The sequence below is a fragment of the Anabrus simplex genome, chromosome 7 (genome assembly GCF_040414725.1).
Source record: "Anabrus simplex isolate iqAnaSimp1 chromosome 7, ASM4041472v1, whole genome shotgun sequence".
Classification (NCBI taxonomy): Eukaryota; Metazoa; Arthropoda; class Insecta; order Orthoptera; family Tettigoniidae; genus Anabrus; species Anabrus simplex.
Window position 1 is genome coordinate 195,300,244 of NC_090271.1, and position 20,689 is coordinate 195,320,932.

The window sequence follows — 20,689 nt, forward strand, 5'->3', positions numbered from 1 at the left end:
TTTTGATGAGAAGCGTGATAGAAAGGTTAAAAGTGAAATATGACAAACAGTGTTCTTGTATGGATAGTGGTGGTGATTATGATATACCGTAACTTGTATTCATAAGGAGTTTGATAGAAACATAAAAGTGAAAGATGATAACAGTACTTTTATATGAATGGTGGTGGTGATTATAGTTCGGAGAAGGTGAAAAAATGAAGATATCGAGAAACGAAAGTGAAGGGCCACGAAACGCGAGAAAATGAGAGGCTGCCTCGGCCTCGGAAACTTCATACCGTCGGGGTCGGAAGAGAACAAGAGTTGACCAGGGGAGTGGTGGTGGTGGTGATTGTTGTATTAAGAGGAAGTACAACTAGGCAACAATCCTCTATACTGACCAAGGGAGGTTGAATAGGAAAGTGGACAGCGAAGTGCCTGGCACAGGTAAGAGATAGCAGTGTCAGGTTTAGCTAGGGCCTCGTGGTCGCCAAACTACGTTTCTTGGGGGTTACCTCTTTTAGTTGCTTGTTACGACAGTCAGGAGAGGGACTTCTCTTATAAAGAGAACGTCTTCTAGTAAGAGTACGTGCTATACGATTGATACTGTCACTTCTTTTCAATAAGATGGCCATGGTTTGAATCCTACTCAGTGCACGTGGAAGTTTTGAAATGTTGAGTTACATCCCGTGGTTGGGATTCCACGTAAAACTGAACGCTCCTATATATTAATAGTCATGTAAAGCCACCGGTTTCTTTTAGACATGATATAGGCTTTGCTCCACACACTATCTTTCCATTCTTCTGCACTGTTCTGTTCTATCCTGGGTGTCTTTCGTTGCACTTTATTTTATTATTTTCTATTTATTTCTTCTGCCACTTTTGTTCCCGATCCGTCTTATACCCTCTCTGTTACTACTCACGCACGCACGCACGCACGCACGCACGCACGCACGTACGGTGTGATGGAACATCGTAATTGGAGCTTTCACTGCCTGCTCGATCTGCATCCAATGGCTGCTGATACCGCCTGCTCATTACAACATTTTAACTTGGCACTAAATGAAACACGGCCGACTCGATGCGTCGCTCTGGCTAGCTCGTTACCGGCCGTGACAATCGGGTCTACGCACTGTAATCGGAGTAGTTACACAGCGCGACACGTGGCGCTGGCGGCCTGACTATTTGCGGTAGAAATGCATACTTCTTTATGGAAAAGATATTGACTTCGATTGCCGATTTATCGTAATTGAGTGTTATGGAGAATGTTACATAGGTTAATACTGTTAAAATGATTAATCCTAAAGGTTGCCATCGTTGATATTTACCAAAATAATGCCGTGAAGTGAAACTGCGGAGAGATGGAGTAGTCCAGCTGACGTTCCGATATTGACTCTGACTGCCGATTTATCTTAATTTATGGAATAAAGAAGTATGTTACAATGACTAATACTGTTAAAATGATTAATCCTAAAGGCTACTTTCATTGATATGTGCCAAAATAACGTCGTGAAATGAAACTGTGGAGAGATGGAGTAGTTCAACTGACGTTCCTTAATTGTGAGGAATAATAGTAATCGCTTTTATTATCATCGCATTTACAGTAGATACATAGCAGAACTTACCACAATACTTTTGTCTTCTAATGTTAATCTTGAGATTAAGAGTCATTGCTCAATTAGTTTTAAAATTCTTAAAGTGCTGCTCTCAGGAAAGGGGCTGGACAAAACATAAGTCTTACCTTTTTTCTATATTCGTTGTATGGATAACAGAAATATTTTGACGCAAACATGTTTAAATTTTAATTTCTATATATGTAGTTTCAGATTACATTTCGGGCGAGTTGGCCGTGTGGTTAGGGGCGCGCAGCTGTGATCAAGCATCCGGGAGATAGTGGGTTCGAACCTCACTGTCGACTGCCCTGAAGATGGTTTTCCGTGGTTTCCCATTTTCACATCAGGCTGTACCTCAGTTAAGGCCACGGCCGATGCCTTCCCACTCCTAGCCCTTTCCTATCCCACCGTCGCCATAAAACCTATCTGTGTCGGTGCGACGTAAAGCAAATAGCAAGAAAACGAAGAACGTTAAATAAAAATTCAATCAGAGAAAAGTCTTGAGTAAATACACTGACTGACAGAGCAAATGCAACACCAAGAAGGAGTGGTCAGAACTTTATGCCAATTGCAGGGTAGACTGACGTCACTGAGGTATGCTCATGATGTGAAATGCGCCGCTGTGCTGCGCACGTAGCGAACGATAAATGGGACACGGCGTTGGCGAATGGCCCACTTCGTACCGTGATTTCTCAGCCGACAGTCATTGTAGAACGTGTTGTCGTGTGCCACAGGACACGTGTATAGCTAAGAATGCCAGGCCGCCGTCAACGGAGGCATTTCCAGCAGACAGACGACTTTTCGAGGGGTATGGTGATCGGGCTGAAAAGGGCAGGTTGGTCGCTTCGTCAAATCGCAGCCGATACCCATAGGGATGTGTCCACGGTGCAGCGCCTGTGGCGAAGATGGTTGGCGCAGGGACATGTGGCACGTGCGAGGGGTCCAGGCGCAGCCCGAGTGACGTCAGCACGCGAGGATCGGCGCATCCGCCGCCAAGCGGTGGCAGCCCCGCACGCCACGTCAACCGCCATTCTTCAGCATGTGCAAGACACCCTGGCTGTTCCAATATCGACCAGAACAATTTCCCGTCGATTGGCTGAAGGAGGCCTGCACTCCCGGCGTCCGTTCAGAAGACTACCATTGACTCCACAGCATAGACGTGCACGCCTAGCATGGTGCCGGGCTAGAGCGACTTGTATGAGGGAATGGCGGAACGTCGTGTTCTCCGATGAGTCACGCTTCTGTTCTGTCAGTGATAGTCACCGCAGACGAGTGTGGCGTCGGCGTGGAGGAAGGTCAAATCCGGCAGTAACTGTGGGGCGCTATTGCGTATGATTCCACGTCACCTCTAGTGCGTATTCAAGGCACGTTAAATGCCCACCGCTACGTGCAGCATGTGCTGCGGCCGGTGGCATTCCCGTACCTTCAGGGGCTGCCCAATGCTCTGTTTCAGCAGGATAATGCCCGCCCACACACTGCTCGCATCTCCCAACAGGCTCTACGAGGTGTACAGATGCTTCCGTGGCCAGCGTACTCTCCGGATCTCTCATCAATCGAACACGTGTGGGATCTAATTGGACGCCGTTTGCAAACTCTGCCCCAGCCTCGTACGGACGACCAACTGTGGCAAATGGTTGACAGAGAATGGAGAACCATCCCTCAGGACACCATCCGCACTCTTATTGACTCTGTACCTCGACGTGTTTCTGCGTGCATCGCCGCTCGCGGTGGTCCTACATCCTACTGAGTCGATGCCGTGCGCATTGTGTAACCTGCATATCGGTTTGAAATAAACATCAATTATTCATCCGTGCCGTTTCTGTTTTTTCCCCAACTTTCATCCCTTTCGAACCACTCCTCCTTGGTGTTGCATTGTCACTTTCAGTCAGTGTAAATTGTAAACTGTTCATTGCTCAGGTAACAACACTTCATAGGCCTACGTTGGCTTTATCGTCATAAGAGTAATGGTTCTTACTTGTCAGTGTTTAATTCAGATTATCTTGGATAAAAAATGTGTTGTGTTGCTGTCATATGGCAAATACGACTCCGCCTAAAGGATTATTCAACGAAAGAAAATTTAGGGGTAAAAAATATCCGATTAGCGTGATCAGTTGCCACCCCTGGAGGCCCGGATTCGATTCCTAGCCCTGCCACGAAATTTCAAAAGTGGTACGAGGGCTGGAACGGGGTCCACTCAGCCTTGGGAGGTCAGCTGAGTAGTGGGGGGGGGGGGGAATTCCCACCTCAGCCATCCTCGAAGTGGTTTTCCATAGTTTCCCACTTCTCCTCCAGGCAAATGCGGGGATGGTTCCTAACTTACAGACCGCTTCCTTCCCTCCTCCTTGTCTATCCCTTCCAATCTTCCCATCCCCAACGCAAGGCCCTTGTTCAGCATAGCAGTTGCGGCCGCCTGGGCGAGGTACCGGTCATCCTTCCCAGTTGTATCCCCAGACCCGAAGTCTCATGCTCCAGGACACTACCCTTGAGGTGGTGAGGTGGGATCCCTCAGTGAGTCCGAGGCAAAAGTCAACCCTGGAGGGGTAAACAAATAAAGAAAGAAAGAAAGAAAGAAAGAAATATCCGAAAAAGAAACGGAAAACTAAGGTGAAAGTGCTAACTGCTTTGAGCCACTCTGTAGTTTTGTCCTGGTCTACAGAGAATTCGTGAAATGATAGTGTGCCTTTGCTCTTTTCTTTTCTGTTCGAAATACAAAAAGGTACACAGCAATACATATTCGAATATTTCCTAACACAGTTAAAGAAAAGCAAATCACTACACCATTTAAAAAAACGAATTAGTGCATAAACTAAAATTCTTGTTTAGGACGAAGTTACAGCGAGAAATCACTTTGAGCCACTCATTACATTCGTTCTTGTTTGCAGAAAATTTCTGCTCTAAGTAGCCTACAAAAGGGCGCACAATAATGTCACAAATTCCAAGATTTGTAAACACAATTTAAAAAATATAATCACCACACTACACAATAAAAAAACAAACTCACTAGAGCATAACTATCAATTCTCAATATCAAGCCAACAAGCACCTCACAGCGAACACACTGCCAACATTTACGACAGCAAAACGATACAAAAAAACTGGAAATGTGGCAATTTGCGATATATAGCTTCCTGTCGGTGACTAGGAGGCCAGCGCTCCAGCGGCATTATGGTGAAGCTTTCCAATTACAGCTTTATGTTGGGCTTCACAAGCGTCAAGTCCGATATAAGGGACCAACTATAAAAAGAATTCTTAAATTCAAACTCTCATTTCTGTAGAAGTCTTCCTCGTGAACAGTCGATATTTTCTTCTGATGACGCAGAGCAAAGTTATCTGCGAAACATAGAGTTTCACCTTGTTTTCTTGACATGGCATAAGTCTAAAAGCCTATATCGTGTCTACAAGTACGGGCCGTGAAAGCATCAATGTTAACACCGGCTTCCTTGCTTCGAATAGGACTCCAAGAACATATTTTTAACCAACTGTTACAGACAAAAGACATGGAGGATGGCCTCGTGATGTTTGGGAGAAATAAATTTGCATATTGCTGAAGAAAAAATGAGAACAATGACAATATAATGGATCAGCAGCTGGAGATAGACCTGACGAATCAGAATTGGTTTATGTGCAGAGTAATTCGGAATGAATGCGACAGCGGCTAGTATGTTGTGTGGGAGGGCACACTGATCATTTTTTAAGAAACGGTCCATGTTCGATAATGCATGGTTTGGATACTGTAGAGCAGGGCCTCTCAAACGCCCAAAATCTCACGCGTGCAAACTGAGGTGCAGAGTTCCTGTGCATAGTGCATCGGGCCCACTCGGCTCGGCTCGGACCAACTCTTTGTCTCTGGGCTACTCGGCTAAGCTCGGCTCAACTCGGCTCGGAAATGGTGTGCTACGGAGCAAGTGAGGAAGAGGGAGACAGGCGGAGCGAGCGAGACAAGCGTGGGGAAAGAGAGAGACAGCGCTATTGCTCCAAATCGAGGAGTGGGGGTCTGCACTCTGGTCAAGCAAGCGAAGTCATCTTTTGCACCGTGCACGGTGCATGCACCCTGAGAGGCCCTGCTGTAGAGCATCAAAATTTGACAACACTTCAGATATGACGATCGGTGTACATTGTACATTTTGTCAAGAAACCTGCACCAGCCTAGCAAGAGAATACTTGCTGGTTTTTTTAATTAGTAATACTATGGCAGTAAAAACTGAAATAAATATTAACGAAAAGAGAAATGATGGGGATATTTTGAAGGCTGATGGGAGTATATGATAATAAAGCTATAACACAGTAAATGAAGAAAATAGATTAATTTTATGGAAAAAAGATATGGAAGTGGCATACTACTAAAAGACTATGGTGAAACAAACTCCAGAGAGAAAAATGTAGATGGAAAGGGGATAGGAAAAATCGAAAATGAGCTTGAACTTTACACTCTTGTTAAGCTATTAACAAGGAATGGAAGACACCAGGGAGATCAGAAAAACTATGTAATGATATAAAAGCAATATGAGAAAAGATATGTAAAGGGGATGAAAACAGAGGAGATGCATGTAGCTAGTAGTAACCATATGCATGTGGAGGTATCCTACACTCCATGACTTAGTCTAGGAAGTATCTCAAATGCTAAGTTCACAGGATATAATCATTAATTCAAGATACGTCCAAGTATTCATGGAATATGCCGTATACCTAAATAATTTTGTAACTTTTTCTTAGTTGGATCATCTTTAATATTGTGTATTATAAAAAACGAACATCTGTTTAGAAAATAAATTTGCTCATTTCGAACATTGATATAGAAATTAGGAATATGTTTTTGAAGACTTTCGTCTGGAGCATGGCATTGTATGGAAGTTAAACATGGACGATAAATAGCTAAGAAAGAAAGAAAGAAAGAAAGAAAGAAAGAAAGAAAGAAAGAAAGAAAATAGAAGCTTTTGAAATGAGGTGTTACAGAAGAATGCTGAAGGTGAGGTTGACAGATCGAATCATGAATGAAAATATACAGAATTGAATTGTTGAGAGGAGATAGAATGACAGAACACATCTTAAGACGCTCAGGACTTGTTCAGTTGAATTTTGAGGGAAGTGTAGACGGTAAGAATGCTAGGGGTAGACCAAGGTATGAATATGGCAAGCAGATTCGAGCAGATGTAGGATGTAGTAGTTAAATAGAAATGAAAACTTTAGCACAGGATAGGGTGGCATGTAGGGCTGCATCAAACCAGTATATGGACTGATGACTCAAACAACAACACATCTATTAATAATGATTACACTGATTAGAATAAATGAATACGTTGTCCCCAGTTGGTCATTCGTGACTGAGAGAGAAGAGAATTCATTAATTCATAACAAGAGCATAACAACGTGCATTGAATTACACAAGGGGTTCGATGTTTCTATCTGCTCAACATGCTAATAGTGTCCGACTCGTTGGCTGAACGGTCAGCGTACTGGCTTTCGGTTCAGAGGGTCCCGGGTTCGATTCCCGGCCGGGTCGGGGATTTTGACCTTACTTGGTTAATTACTACGGCACGGGTGCTGGGTGTATGTGTTGTCTTCATCACCATGTCATCCTCATCACGACGCGCAGGTCGCCTACGGGGGTCAAATAGAAAGACATGCTCGAATCCGTCCTGGGATATCCCGGCACTAAAAGCCGTACGACTTTTCATTTCATGATAATACTTCCAGCACTCGTTCTAAATCAATCTGTGTAGCCGTAACCACCTTGCAGTGATGATGATGATGATGATGATGACAACGGTAACTTTGCTGTCTAGGAGGCAAATAAATTATCCAAGTATTTTACGATATTGAAATCTCTTGCTCTTTCCATTCGAAGTATTCCACTGTGATCAGAAGAAATGGAAGTCGGATGACGCAGTGATCGGATATAATGTGGATGTCGTAAAATTTTCGAATCAGTCATGTGCAAGTTTCTGGAGCTGGACAGACATATATATATTATGATAGAACACGGCAACCTTTGTGTTTCTAGTTCTGGCTTGTCTCTTAGATATTGTTCAGTTACCCCACATGGCTGCAGTATACATCCGAATAGTTAGATTATGTAGTAGTTCAATTACAGAATTAATTCGAAACTTCGCTAGAACGGAGGACGCTGGCCGCACGGTTCGGGTCGCGTAGCTGTGAGGTTGCATTCGGGAGATGGTGGGTGCGAATCCCACCGTCGGCAGCCCTGAAGATGGTTTTCTATGATTTCCCACTTTTTTTACTACTACTAAACAAACAAAACAAGCCCCATGGCGCTACAGCCCTTGAAGGGCCTTAGCCTATCAAGCGACCGCTGCTCAGCCCGAAGGCCTGCAGATCACAAGGTGTCGTGTGGTCAGCACGACGAATCCTCTCGGCCGTTATTCTTGGCTTCCTACACCGGGGCCGCTATCTCACCGTCAGATAGCTCCTCAATAGGGAACATGCATGATCCGGGGTTTTAATTTAAAATATGCTAATCTGATTCAAAATTTCATGCAGAATTCAAAAATGTGATCAGAATGTACAAATAATAACTCCAAACGTAATAAAAATCTACGAAGATGTCACGTCACGCAAGCACGCGATCTCATTGGTCTGACGTCATCGTACAGGTTGACTGAATTAGCAGACGAAGTAACACATAGTGTGCTGTGAGAAGCAGGATACACTTCGCGTATGTCTAGTTTACGTTAGTGTCTAGTATGGTTAAATTCGAGGTCTATACATTGGATAATAATCTGAGTGGTATATTTTAGACTTAAAATGAATCCTGCGCAGACAGTGAGGCAGAAAACTTATAAATGGTGTAGAGTTCCGATGTGCAATAGCACATCGCATACCATACCAAACAAATTGTTTATAAATGTTCCAAAGACGCTAAAACTATGGAGAAATGGATTTTGGCGAGCCGGAGAAATGCTGGTGATATATCGGAAAAGTCTACAGTTTATTTTTTTTGAAGATTTGAACGTAAGATGAATTTGTGTGAATTTTCAAATCACTTTTCCATGTCAGCTGTTCTAGTGGTAAAACTTTAAATTTTAATGTATGATGCTTTATTTAAATGCTTCAATTACATCTTGGAATATGAAAGTAAAAAACAGTGCATTAAATAATGCTGATTATTAAAGTATTCTCCAAACCTAACCTATGTTTTGGGTGATCCATGTCAAGATAATAAATCAAAGGGGTTATGAACCATTTTGACAGCTCTAATTCTACCAATATATCTCGGCATGGGACAGTTATGTATGTCTTTATTGAAGAGCTTAATTGGTAAAGAAATTTAGGCTATATCTAAATACTCTATAAAGTAACAAAGAATAGGCGTGTACATCATGAAAGGAAACAACGTGAATTTAACAAATGTATAACTCTACACAAAACCAATGCTTGTCTGTTGGGGTCTTATAAGTTAACAATGCTCAATTATAATAATTATCATAATATTAATGAAATAAATAACATAATTGCACACAGGTGAAAATAGTGATGTAGGTGTTTAAAATATTATCCAACTTAGCCTAAGTTTTAGGTTATACAAGCCAAGTCAATAAACCGAAGGGTAAAAATACCGCGCGAGTTGGCCGTGCGGTTAGGAGCGCGCAGCTGTGAGCTCGCATCCGGGAGATAGTGGGTAGTGGGTTTTGAACCCCACTGCCGGCAGCCCTGAAGATGGTTTTCCGTGGTTTCCCATTTTCACACCAGGCAAGTGCTGAGGCTGTACCTAAGGCCACGGCCGCTTTGTTCCCATTCCTAAGCCTTTCCTGTCCCATCGTTGCCATAAGACCTATATGTGACGGTGTGATGTAAAGCAAACAGCAAAAAAAAAAAAAAGTAAAAGTCACAGCACCCAAAGACATTCCTGTATTGAGCGACTAAAATGTCACCGGGACACTTTTCTTTCCTGATATGCTCAGCTTGTTAAAAGCCAAATGTAATTAATGTTATTGGCTTCACGCCCCGCTAACTACTTCTACGATTTTCGGAGACGCCGATGTGTAGGAATTTAGTCCTGCAGGAGTTCTTTTACGTGCCAGTAAATCTACCGACACGAGGCTGACGTATTTGAGCACCTTCAACTACCACCGGACTGAACCAGGATCGAACCTGCCAAGTTGGGGTCAGAAGGCCAGCACCTCAACCGTCTGAACCACTCAGCCCGACTTGTGAAAACTAGATGAAGTCATATTTATCTTTATCATGTTTAACTTTTTCCCTCCACAAAGATATTTAATTCTCTTTCATGGGCCCTGGAAGTGGGTAGGCCAGTTGTCCCAACCATAAATATATATATATATTTTTGGGAATGATAGATTATAGCCCTATAGTACTATGATATTTCTTTCTTTCTTTCTTTCTTTCTTTCTTTCTTTCTTTCTTTATCAGTGTATCCTTCAGGGTTGGTTTTCTCTCGGACTCAGCGAGGGATTTCACCTCTACCACTTCAAGGGCAGTGTCCTGGAACGTGAGACTTTGAGTATGGGATGAAACTGGTGAGGAGGGCCATTACCTCGCCCAGGCGGCTTCACCTGTTATGCTCAACAGGGGCCTTGTTGGAGGATGGGAGGATCGGAAGGGATAGACAAGGAAGAGGGAAGGAAACGGCCGTGGCCTTAGGTGCCTGGAGGAGAAGTAGGAAAATACGAAAAACCACTTCGAGGATGGCTGAGGTGGGATTCGAAACCCTTCTACTCAGTTGACCTCCCGAGGCTGAGTAGACCCCGTTCCAGTCCTCGTACTATTTGTTTTCAACTTTCATGGCAGAGCCGGGAATCGAAACCGGGCCTCCGGGAGTGGCACACATTAACCACTACACCACAGAAGCGGGCTAGTACTATAATGCTACCTATATGTTTATGTTAGTGCTGAAATCCGATTTCTTACTTTACTAATGCTGAAAGCCCGAAAATGTAATGTTCTTCTTTAATAGGGGAATCAGTCTAGAAGGAAATGTTGAAAGTGATGTGATATCTATCCAGGTTCGTTGTTATCCTAATACTATGGGTTACAGTACATTGCACGTATATAAAAGACGCCACTTACAAACTTGCTTGTAATCCTCGAATTTCTGCGGCCACAAAAGTCACATTTTTCAAGAATGATGACATCTACACATGGTAGATTGTCTGACTGTGCTGTTTCGAACCTTTCTTCTGTCATTTCGAAGTTATTCGCGATCGTGAATAATAAACAATCGGCTTTTAGCAACGGCTGATGCACAACGGCTGATAGAGCTCCATGCGGTACTGGATCGTGACGTCACAGCGCGCCGCTTACGTCAGAGGCCGTTTCACTCGCCTTGCGGAAAGGCACTATTAAATATTTTTTTAATGGTAGAAAACAAGGCAACATACCACAATGTAATACGTTTACGTACTATTTCATTGGTGTACTTTTCAAAAAAAAATATTTTTGAAAATGATGCATGTTCCCAATTCCAATCACGTAGGCTGAGTGGACCTCGAACCATCCCTCAGGTCCAGGTTAAATTCCCTGACCTGGCCGGGAATCGAACCCGGGGCCTCCGGGTAAGAGGCAGTCACGTTACCCGTACACCACCGGGCCGGCACTACTACTACTTTTAAATATACCGGTATGGTGTGTTGTGTAGCTCACACGGTAAAGCGCCAGTCTGCTGAGCTGAAGTTGGCGGATTCGATCCCGGCTCAGTCCGGTGGTATTCGAATGTGCTTAAATATGGCATCCTCGTGTCGGTAGATCTATCGGCAGCATGTAAAAGAACTGCTGTGGGACAAAATGCCGGCACTTCGGAGTCTCCGAAAACCGTAAAAGGAGTTAGTGGGACGTAAAGCCAATAACATTATTAAAGTAGTTGGTGGGACATAAACTTATTATTACTATTTATTATTATTATTATTTATTATTATTATCATTATTATCATTATTATCTATCTTAATCTGTTTACCCTCCAGGGTTGGATTTTCCCTCGGACTCGGCGAGGGATCCCACCTCTACCGCCTCAAGGGCAGTGTCCTGGAGTTTCAGACTTTGGGTCGGGGATACAACTGGGGAGAATGACCAGTACCTCGCCCAGGCAACCTCACCTGCTATGCTGAACAGGGGCCTTGTGGAGGGATGGGAAGATTGGAAGGGATAGACAAGGAAGAGGGAAGGAAACGGCCGTGACCTTAAGTGAGGTACCATCCCGGCATTTGCCTGGAGGAGAAGTGGAAAACAACGGAAAACCACTTCCAGGATGGCTGAGTGGGCCCCGTTCCAGCCCTCGTACCACTTTTCAAATTTCGTGGCAGAGCCGGGAATCGAACCCGGACCTCCGGGGGGTGGCAGCTAATCATGCTAACCACTACACCACAGAGGCGTACATTATTATTATTATTATTATTATTATTATTATTATTATTATTATTATTATTATTATTATTATTATTATTATTATTATTATTATTATTATTATTATTATTGATACCGGGATTTCGTGGTGGACAGAGGTTAAAGAAGGTGCGGGCATGGATGGGTCGATATAAGACAATCAGAAGATTAATTTAAAACTTTGAAATTAGAGCTATATGTCTTTTTTCCTGCTATTTTTGGCTTCTTTTCCTATGTAAAATTCGAATAAATAATTCGCTAAGCAGAAACAGTTACAGAACTAGCTCGTTAGTTAAGGTACAATGTAGGAAAAATCAACAAATTATCAATTAACAATCTAAGCTTAAAGCCCCCAATTTACAAGAGTAACTTGAGCACTACTACTCCATTCACTCAGTAATCAAGGGGACGGATCTCCCAATTTCTTTTACACCATAGTAAAAGCATCTTTACCGAGCTCGATAGCTGCAGTCGCTTAAGTGCGGTCAGTATCCAGTATTCGGGAGATAGTAGGTTCGAACCCCACTGTCGGCAGCCCTGAAAATGGTTTTTCCGTGGTTTCCCATTTTCACACCAGGCAAATGCTGGGGCTGTACCTTAATCAAGGCCACGGCCGCTTCCTTCCCACTCCTAGCTCTTTCCTGTCCCATCGTCGCCATAAGACCTGTCTGTGTCGGTGCGACGTAAAGCAACTAGCAAACAAAAAAAAACCTCTTTGCTCTTCAAATTTATCTAGGAGACTACTCTCCAAACCTTATAACATTACAGCCTTCCAAAGGCACCATTCAACAGAGCGTCTTTGCTCTATAAAATGTATGCTAGGAACCTATTTCCAGAAATTTCCAGGCTTATCAAAGGCACAACCAACATTCAAGCAATGTGCTCAACAGTCTACCATCTTTACATAAAGAGAATGAAATAGAATTTCACAGGGGTATCGGATACCCATTCTATCAGGTCCTTTGTGAAAGAAAAAACAACAGGTTAAAGTTACTGGCCCAAAAATCAAAAATGATGAGAAGGCGGACACTTGCACTCCTTGAAAATTGAAATGAAAAGTTTAAAAACCTATTTTGGCTTATGGCCCGAAGTTACAGAGGCTAAGTCTATACTACTGAGGTGACTAAATAGAGAAAATATTTAAGTTACAAAGATTACAAACTGGAAAAGGTTACAAAATCATAGTCAGCTCGAAATTAAGTTGATAGAGAACACGACAGGGTCGCTCACTCCCTACTCCCTGATTGCGGTTAAGTTCCTTTGGCTTGTTTGAAATTTACATTAGAATTTGGAATTCACATTTTAGAAAATTAAAGTTACATTGTTAAAGATTGGAAACCTTCCCCTTGAGCTAGCTTTCAAGGACTATCACTTATTTAAACCATGACTGCATTGTTAAAGATTGGAAACCTCCCCCTCGAGCTAGCTTTCAAAGACTATCACTTAGTTAAACGATGACTGCATTGTTAAAGATTGGAAACCTTCCCCTTGAGCTAGCTTTCAAGGACTATCACTTACTTAAACCATGACTGCATTGTTAAAGATTGGAAACCTTCCCCTTGAACTTGCTTTCAAGGACTATCACTTGGTTAAACCAAGACTGCCATTACCTTGAGCTGATGGACTACTCGAAGATGGACGAGGCACCTCCGCATTCCTTTACACACACACAGGGACACACTAGACTGGAGCGATGAATAAGACAATCTGGTCCGAAAATGTGTCGGCTTTTATACCCGAGAGGAAGGTTCCAGAAAACTCTGGGCTAAGGCCCGACACACCGTCAATTTTGATTGGGTAATTACATAAATACAAGACACCATCGATTGGCTGAAAAATAAATATACAACATTTCCTATTGGGAACATCTTAAGTTGGCGGGAAGAGATGGAAGTGTTGTAACCTTTAACCACGGCCGACTGCTTTAATACACCAAAGACAAAGAATAATCAGTTCAGTTTAGAAAGCCTAGGAATACAAAATTACTTAATAATTTTAGTAGTCATTCTTCACATCAGAGGATATAACACAAATTTATAGTAGAGACATATGTAGGAAAATGTCCAAACTTCTTGTATTAGTTGTTGCGACTTTTCTCAGGCGCCTTATTTAAATTAACGGGGCGGGTGTACCTTCCGGTACAATTATTATTATTATTATTATTATTATTATTATTATTATTATTATTATTATTATTATTATTATTATTATTATTATTATTATTATTATTATTATTAATGCGTTGTATTTTTCAGGTGCGGAATTTCTTCCAGTTCGAGAGAGAACATCCGAAGCTGTGCGCTGGTCTGGTGCCTTCCAAAAACAAGAACATCTTCCTCCAAGGAATCCTAACCATCCTACCTACCAGAGATCAATATGGTCGTCGCATGCTCCTTCTGGAATGTGGACGTAAGAATTTATTGAGTCAATGGTTACTGTTGTAGCCCAGTCTTTGTATTCAGTATTTTAGTTAGGGTGGAACTTAGGAAGAGATTACATTCCAGAGATACAGTCTATATGTTTCAATCTGTAGAACAATAATTTTCTAGTTGTCATTCTAATACAAATTTTTAAGTATAATTTTATTTTTACAACTGATTGGGAAGGTATCTGTCGTGGCCTTATTTGAGGTACATCTGCAGCATGTATCTAATGTGATTCATTAATCATTGCCCCAGAGGAGTGCGACAGGCTTCGGCAGCCGACACAATTCCTATCCTCGCCGCTAGATGGGGGCTTCATTCATTCCATTCCTGACCCGGTGAAATGACTAGAAACAGGCTGTGGATTTTCATTCATTTTCATTTTTCAGAATATATACCAAATTAAATTATATTGTATTTGTTGTACACCATCAAATATGCTACCTTACAGACCAACTAAAGCATTAAATAACCAACTAACTAATTTAATATCTATTCACGCTACATTACATAATATTTATATCTGTTTAAGTAGACTCAAGTTTATAGAGGTGTTTGTACTTGGACTAACGTACTAGGTGGACTTACTGATTGTCGAAAAGTGCATAAATTTTGTTCCAATGAGTAGTACTTGATACTTGCTAATTTTATTTGTCGTAATACTGGAAATAGTAGTGTCACTTCCTTCGTGATGTACAGGCCGTACTGTAGCCCCGATGACATCACGCAAGGAGGCGAACTCTTTGCTCCTTCCGACCCGCGTAATGCGAGCACATGTACAGGATACGACTGTGCCTTGTAGTTAAGAAATAATCTCAAACGCTGTGTTAATATAAAAAGTGAGATCATTAACATATGTAATTGTCTGATGTCTCGGAAGTTAGATCTGTGTAATTTTAGGAGGAGTATATTTAAAATTTGATCAAAGCGGTCAAATCATAACGAATATTTACTCTTCCATGTACCCAATAAATCATAATTATCGTGCATTCATAAAAATATGCAGATAACGAACGTTCAACAATAAAAATGGTAATAAGTCTTTGCCACGATATCCCTAGACAGTCATAAATACAGTGGAGCTATCGTGGGCTTCTTTGCTTGGAACTTCAATCAATCACTACTGATCTGCATTTAGGGCAGTCGACCTGGTGGCAGACTTCCTATCTGTTGTTTTCCTAGCCTTCTCTTAAATTATTTCAGTGACATTGGAAATTTATTGAACAACTCCCTTGGTAAGTTATTCCTAACTCCTCTTCCTATAAAATAATGAATATTTGACCCAATTTGTCCTCTTGAATTCCAACTTTATCTTCATATTGTGATCTTTCCTACTTTTAAAGACGCCACTCAAACTTATTCGTCTACTGATCTCATTCCACGCCATCTCTCCACTGACAGCTCGGAACTTAGTCGAGCAGCTCGTCTCCTTTCTCCGAAGTGTTCCCAGCCCAAACTTTACAACATTTTTGTAACGCTACTCTTTTGTCGGACATCACTCAGAACAAATTGAGCTGCTTTTCTTTGGATTTTTTCCAGTTCTTGAATCAAGTAATCCTGGTGAAGGTCCCACACGCTGGACCCATACACTAGTTGGGGTCTTACCAGAGACTTATATGCCGTCTCCTTTACATCCTTACTACAGCCCCTTAATATCCTCATAACCATGTGCAGAGATCTGTACCCTTTATTTACAATCATATTTACGTGATTACTGCAACGAAGATCTTTCCTTATACTAACACCTAGGTAGTTACGATGATCCCCAAAAGGAACTTTCCCCCCATCAACGCAGTAATTAAAACTGAGAGGACTTTTCCTATTTGTGAAACTCACAACCTGACTTTTAACCCCGTTTATCATCATACCATTGCGTAATGTCCATCTCACACCATTATCGAGGTCATTTTGTAGTTGCTCACAATCTTGTAACTTATTTATTTACTCTGTATAGAATAACATCACCTGCAAACGGCCTTATCTCTGATTCCACTTCTTTACACATATCATTGATTAAAAAAAAGAAAATATAAAGGTCCAATAATACTGCCTTGAGGAATTCCCCTCTCAATTTTTACAGGGACAGATAAAGCTTCGCGTACTGTAATTCTCCGAGTTCTATTTTCTAGAAATATATCCACCAATTCAGTCACTCTTTTGTCTAGTCCAATTGCACTCTGGCACTATCCTCGACGAAACTAAATTGCATTGCTTGTAATACGTGAATATTGTCTACTAGCATAAGTTTACTGTGAATAGTTTAAAGTGTATGTATAATAGTGTCAAAATCATTTAATAGAAAGTTGAGTTTTGTAAACTGCATTTAGTTCAGGGTGTCCACAAAATCCAGATTTTAAAATTCCCTGACATTTCCCTGTTTTCCAGACATAAAAACTAGTTTTTTCCCTGACACAAAATGACAAAACACAAAATTATAAAGGAAGTATCAGTAATATTAAAATACATTTTAAAAAAGCAATTAATGTGCATATTAAATTTCAAAACTTGGAAGTTTAATTTAGTTGGACCATTTGGACCATCCATTGAAATTTGTAAGTTTTTTTTTTAGATAGAATCCTTACTGTGCTTGCAAAAAAACCATTAACAAATCTGAGGAGGTAGAGTGACCAAGAAACATGGAATCAAAATAAGAAGTGCATACTTCATTAGTATCAGGATTGAAACAATGAACTACAAGATCCATTTGGTCCATCTGAGAAACTTTATTCAGTGACTCGTCAAACCCAACGGTGAAATGTGTGTACTTACTCAAGAACTTGTTTATGGAAATAGAGAACTAAACCATGAATGATTCTATACGCAACTTTTGTTCTGTGCAGTTGAACTTTCGAAGTTGTTTCAGAGTCTGGAAACAAACGTACACTAGCTTCACTGGCACGTAAAGAATGGTGTTGCATGAGAGTATGCATGCACCATATAATCTCAGCTTTGGTTACTTGCTCTCTTGAAAGATAATTCTGTAGACATCTCGTCTCTGGAAGTGGAGTCATATGTGATAAAGTTCGTTGTGGTAGCTGTGGCAGGCAGAGGGCAACTTGTGCGCGGCCAGGTATTATCTACTGAGTTTAAGTCTCTTGTTACTTCACTATTCGAATGTTCCTTTTTAAAATAACTTGAAAGGGATGACGAGAACTGGCTGAACTTGACACTACTGGCATGCATCTTTCCTCCCATGTGACTTTTTTAATGCCTGCTTCCCCATGTTGCTAACAGTAAATGATGTTTTACATATTATGCAGATTACAATATTATGCAATATGCTGAAAATTTGTCTTGAGGCATGGGTTTCAACCATGTTCTGAAAGTACCATCAAGCAGCCACCTTTCATTAAACAAAGTTTTCCTTGGCTTTGATGAAGATATTGTTAGCTGAAAAAAGAAGATAAGGACATTGTAAAAATATTTTAAATAGTCGTAATTCCGCACAGCTTTCTTCTAAATTGACAGTTCGTAAAACCTGTGAGCATTGCCTTATCTAAGCTGCCAGCACTCTACTGCTTCAATAACAGCTGATGCAATATAACTGCGGCACAAAGCCCTCGTAAAATGTAATACCGTACTACAAAAATCACACGCGAATCACAAGTGAAAACAAATTCGCAAATCCTTCTAAGATAGTGCATGCACTTCCTAACAATATCCGACACAAACAAGAATAGGTACATTATTAATACGAATAAAAGAAATAAATTATTTGCGACTAATGACTGGCATAGGAAGGATGTTACATGGCTGATTGAGACCACGGTGCCAATTTTTGCCGAGTCACATTCTTGCCACTTGTCTTTCATGAACTATACTGAGGTATGATACACAGACTAACTATATACTAACCAACACATGGATGTAAATACAATTCCATCTACACTGAACACTATTAAACCTATACCACACACAGAGTGAGGTAGTTTAACCACATGGTGATGTAGACAATACAATTGTCAGCCAGGTTTCGAAATTGCACTCAACCGATATTAATCGATATGAATGGCAGCTTGGGATTGGCTGGATCAAGACCGAATACATCCAAACATACTTCACAAACTCAAAACCTCTTAACCAACAAATAACCTGCATCCTTACGTCGCACCGACACAGATAGGTCTTATGGCGACGATGAGACAGGAAAGTCCTAGGAATGGGAAGGAAGCGGCTGTGGTCTTAATTAAGGTACAGCCCCAGCATTTGCCTGGAGTGAAAATGAGAAACCACAGAAAACCATCTTCAGGGCTGCCGACAGTGGGATTCGAACCCACTATCTCCTGAATGCGAGCTCACAGCTGTGCGCTCCTAACCGCACGGCCAACTCGCCCGGTAACCTTCATCTTACAATGCGATGTCACTATTTTAAATCTTGTTCTGTATTCACAAAATTACACATGATATTACAAGCTACTAGTCGTGCCTCAAAACTTCCGAACCCCTCACACGAAAGATAGGTTGGAAACTCAACGTGGCGCAGCCCAAATGGTGTTACGATGCACTACACATTTACACAAGGCTTACCTACGTCAGCTCATTTAATAATAATAATAATAATAATAATAATAATAATAATAATAATAATAATAATAATTATGAGCACTCGAATGAGTATTAAGCTTAAGAGAATTTCACACTTTTCTGCATTCAGTCAGTGTTTTGTGTCTGTTTTTACATTTTACGAGGCAGTAACTATTGCACAAGTCATTACACAGTAAACAAACACAGTCATCCGTTGGGTTGTGGAATTTTGTCTATATGCATATATTGTTGTGGAAGCCATGCATTTAAGCGATTAGAAAAACTGAGAACGCAATATAGGCCAAATTCATCAAGCTCGCCATTCCTCAACAACACAGAATATTCAATAGTAAGCAGATCAAAACATTGAAAATTCGATCAATCTATCATATAGCTATTGATATTATTGGTTACTTCACATTCGAGATCACACCTTATTAACTTTTCATTACGATTTATTCCTGGCATAAAAGACATGCCCTAGAGTAATGTTATAAGAACTGAAAAATGTGTTCATATTACCTGGATAAATACAGTATGTCAATTTTATCTGGCAGAAGAATGAATTTCCAGAATTTTTCCTGAATTCCCTGACATTTCCAGGTTTTCCCGTTATTTATCGAATTCCCTGACATTTCCCTGTTTCCCAGGTTTTCCATACGGGTGGACACCCTGTAGTTTTACAATTTAGACTGATTTTTTCTTTTACTTCGCACGTTCTCATTATTACCCAATCCAAGAAAGAACACATATCTGGGTTCACTTTGTTACCGATCATCTGTTACTTTTAGGATTGTTCAGTATCAACAATAAAACGCACTGCTATAAATCTACATAACAATAAGAAAGTCGAAAGCAGAACTCATCATCAGCTCGGGAAAATGAGAAACATATTCTTGTATTCTTCGTAATAAAGTTATGTTTTCGATTAGGGTTTTCGTCTTCCATAAAAGTTTCCTGTCCTCATTCGAAGGAAATGAGAATACTGGTGTATAGTTACTTGTGTAGTTGGATATTCGTTGTGATGCGCATAACCGTTTTGGCATTGTGGCAGTTTATTTCAAATTGCTACACATATTTCGACGAAAAAGTGCTATACGGTAACAATTCAATTAATAAATTCCACTAGATGCATTACGTCCCTACAATTTACAACACTCACCACATGAAAGTAACATACGTAACCTAAACTATGAGTTATTATCTCAATAATAACTCTTTATGTAAATCCTCATTTGATAAGTTCAGAGAACAAGCATGTAGTATACTTAAAAATAAAGGTCTGTCTTTCAACAGTTACAATTATCCAAAGAATGCTCCCAATGAATATGTATTACATACATAAACACAATTCATAACATTCATTTAGGGCCGCCCTAATCGATCAGCTGACGGGCTTGGCGCTCTTCGTACAGTACGGCCTGTACATCACGAAGACAGTGGTAGTGTGAAGGGATGGCAACGATATATCGGTTTTTAGGAAATACCGATATTTTCCTTTCGATTTATCGATATATCGATACCGAAATTTTGATTCAATTTATCACACAATATATCGGTTTTTCCATAAATATATCGTTTTTCTTTGAATCAACACCTCCTAGATAATAAGGCCTAACAACAACGTGGTGACGTCACGCTATAGAGGCGATGGCAATGCAGAGAAACGCGGAACATGGTTAAACACAGACATGATTTTAATATTTTTTGCCAATGGAATAATTTATTTACTAACAAATAGCGTTTCAAATTTAAAGGATATTGAATTATACTGTCGTTATTACCGTATTTTAGTGACT

At 40.9% G+C, this 20,689-nt stretch overlaps 1 protein-coding gene across 2 annotated transcripts in view; it reads left to right on the forward strand.

Moving 5' to 3' along the window:
- LOC136877457 (alpha-tocopherol transfer protein-like) overlaps positions 1-20,689 on the forward strand; it is a 307,632-nt gene that overhangs the window by 186,865 nt on the left and 100,078 nt on the right. For both annotated transcript variants that reach the window (XM_067151512.2, XM_068228651.1), the window contains exon 4: positions 14,199-14,352. In XM_067151512.2, the coding sequence (XP_067007613.1) occupies positions 14,199-14,352 (154 nt within the window). The remainder of the gene's footprint in view (positions 1-14,198; positions 14,353-20,689) is intronic.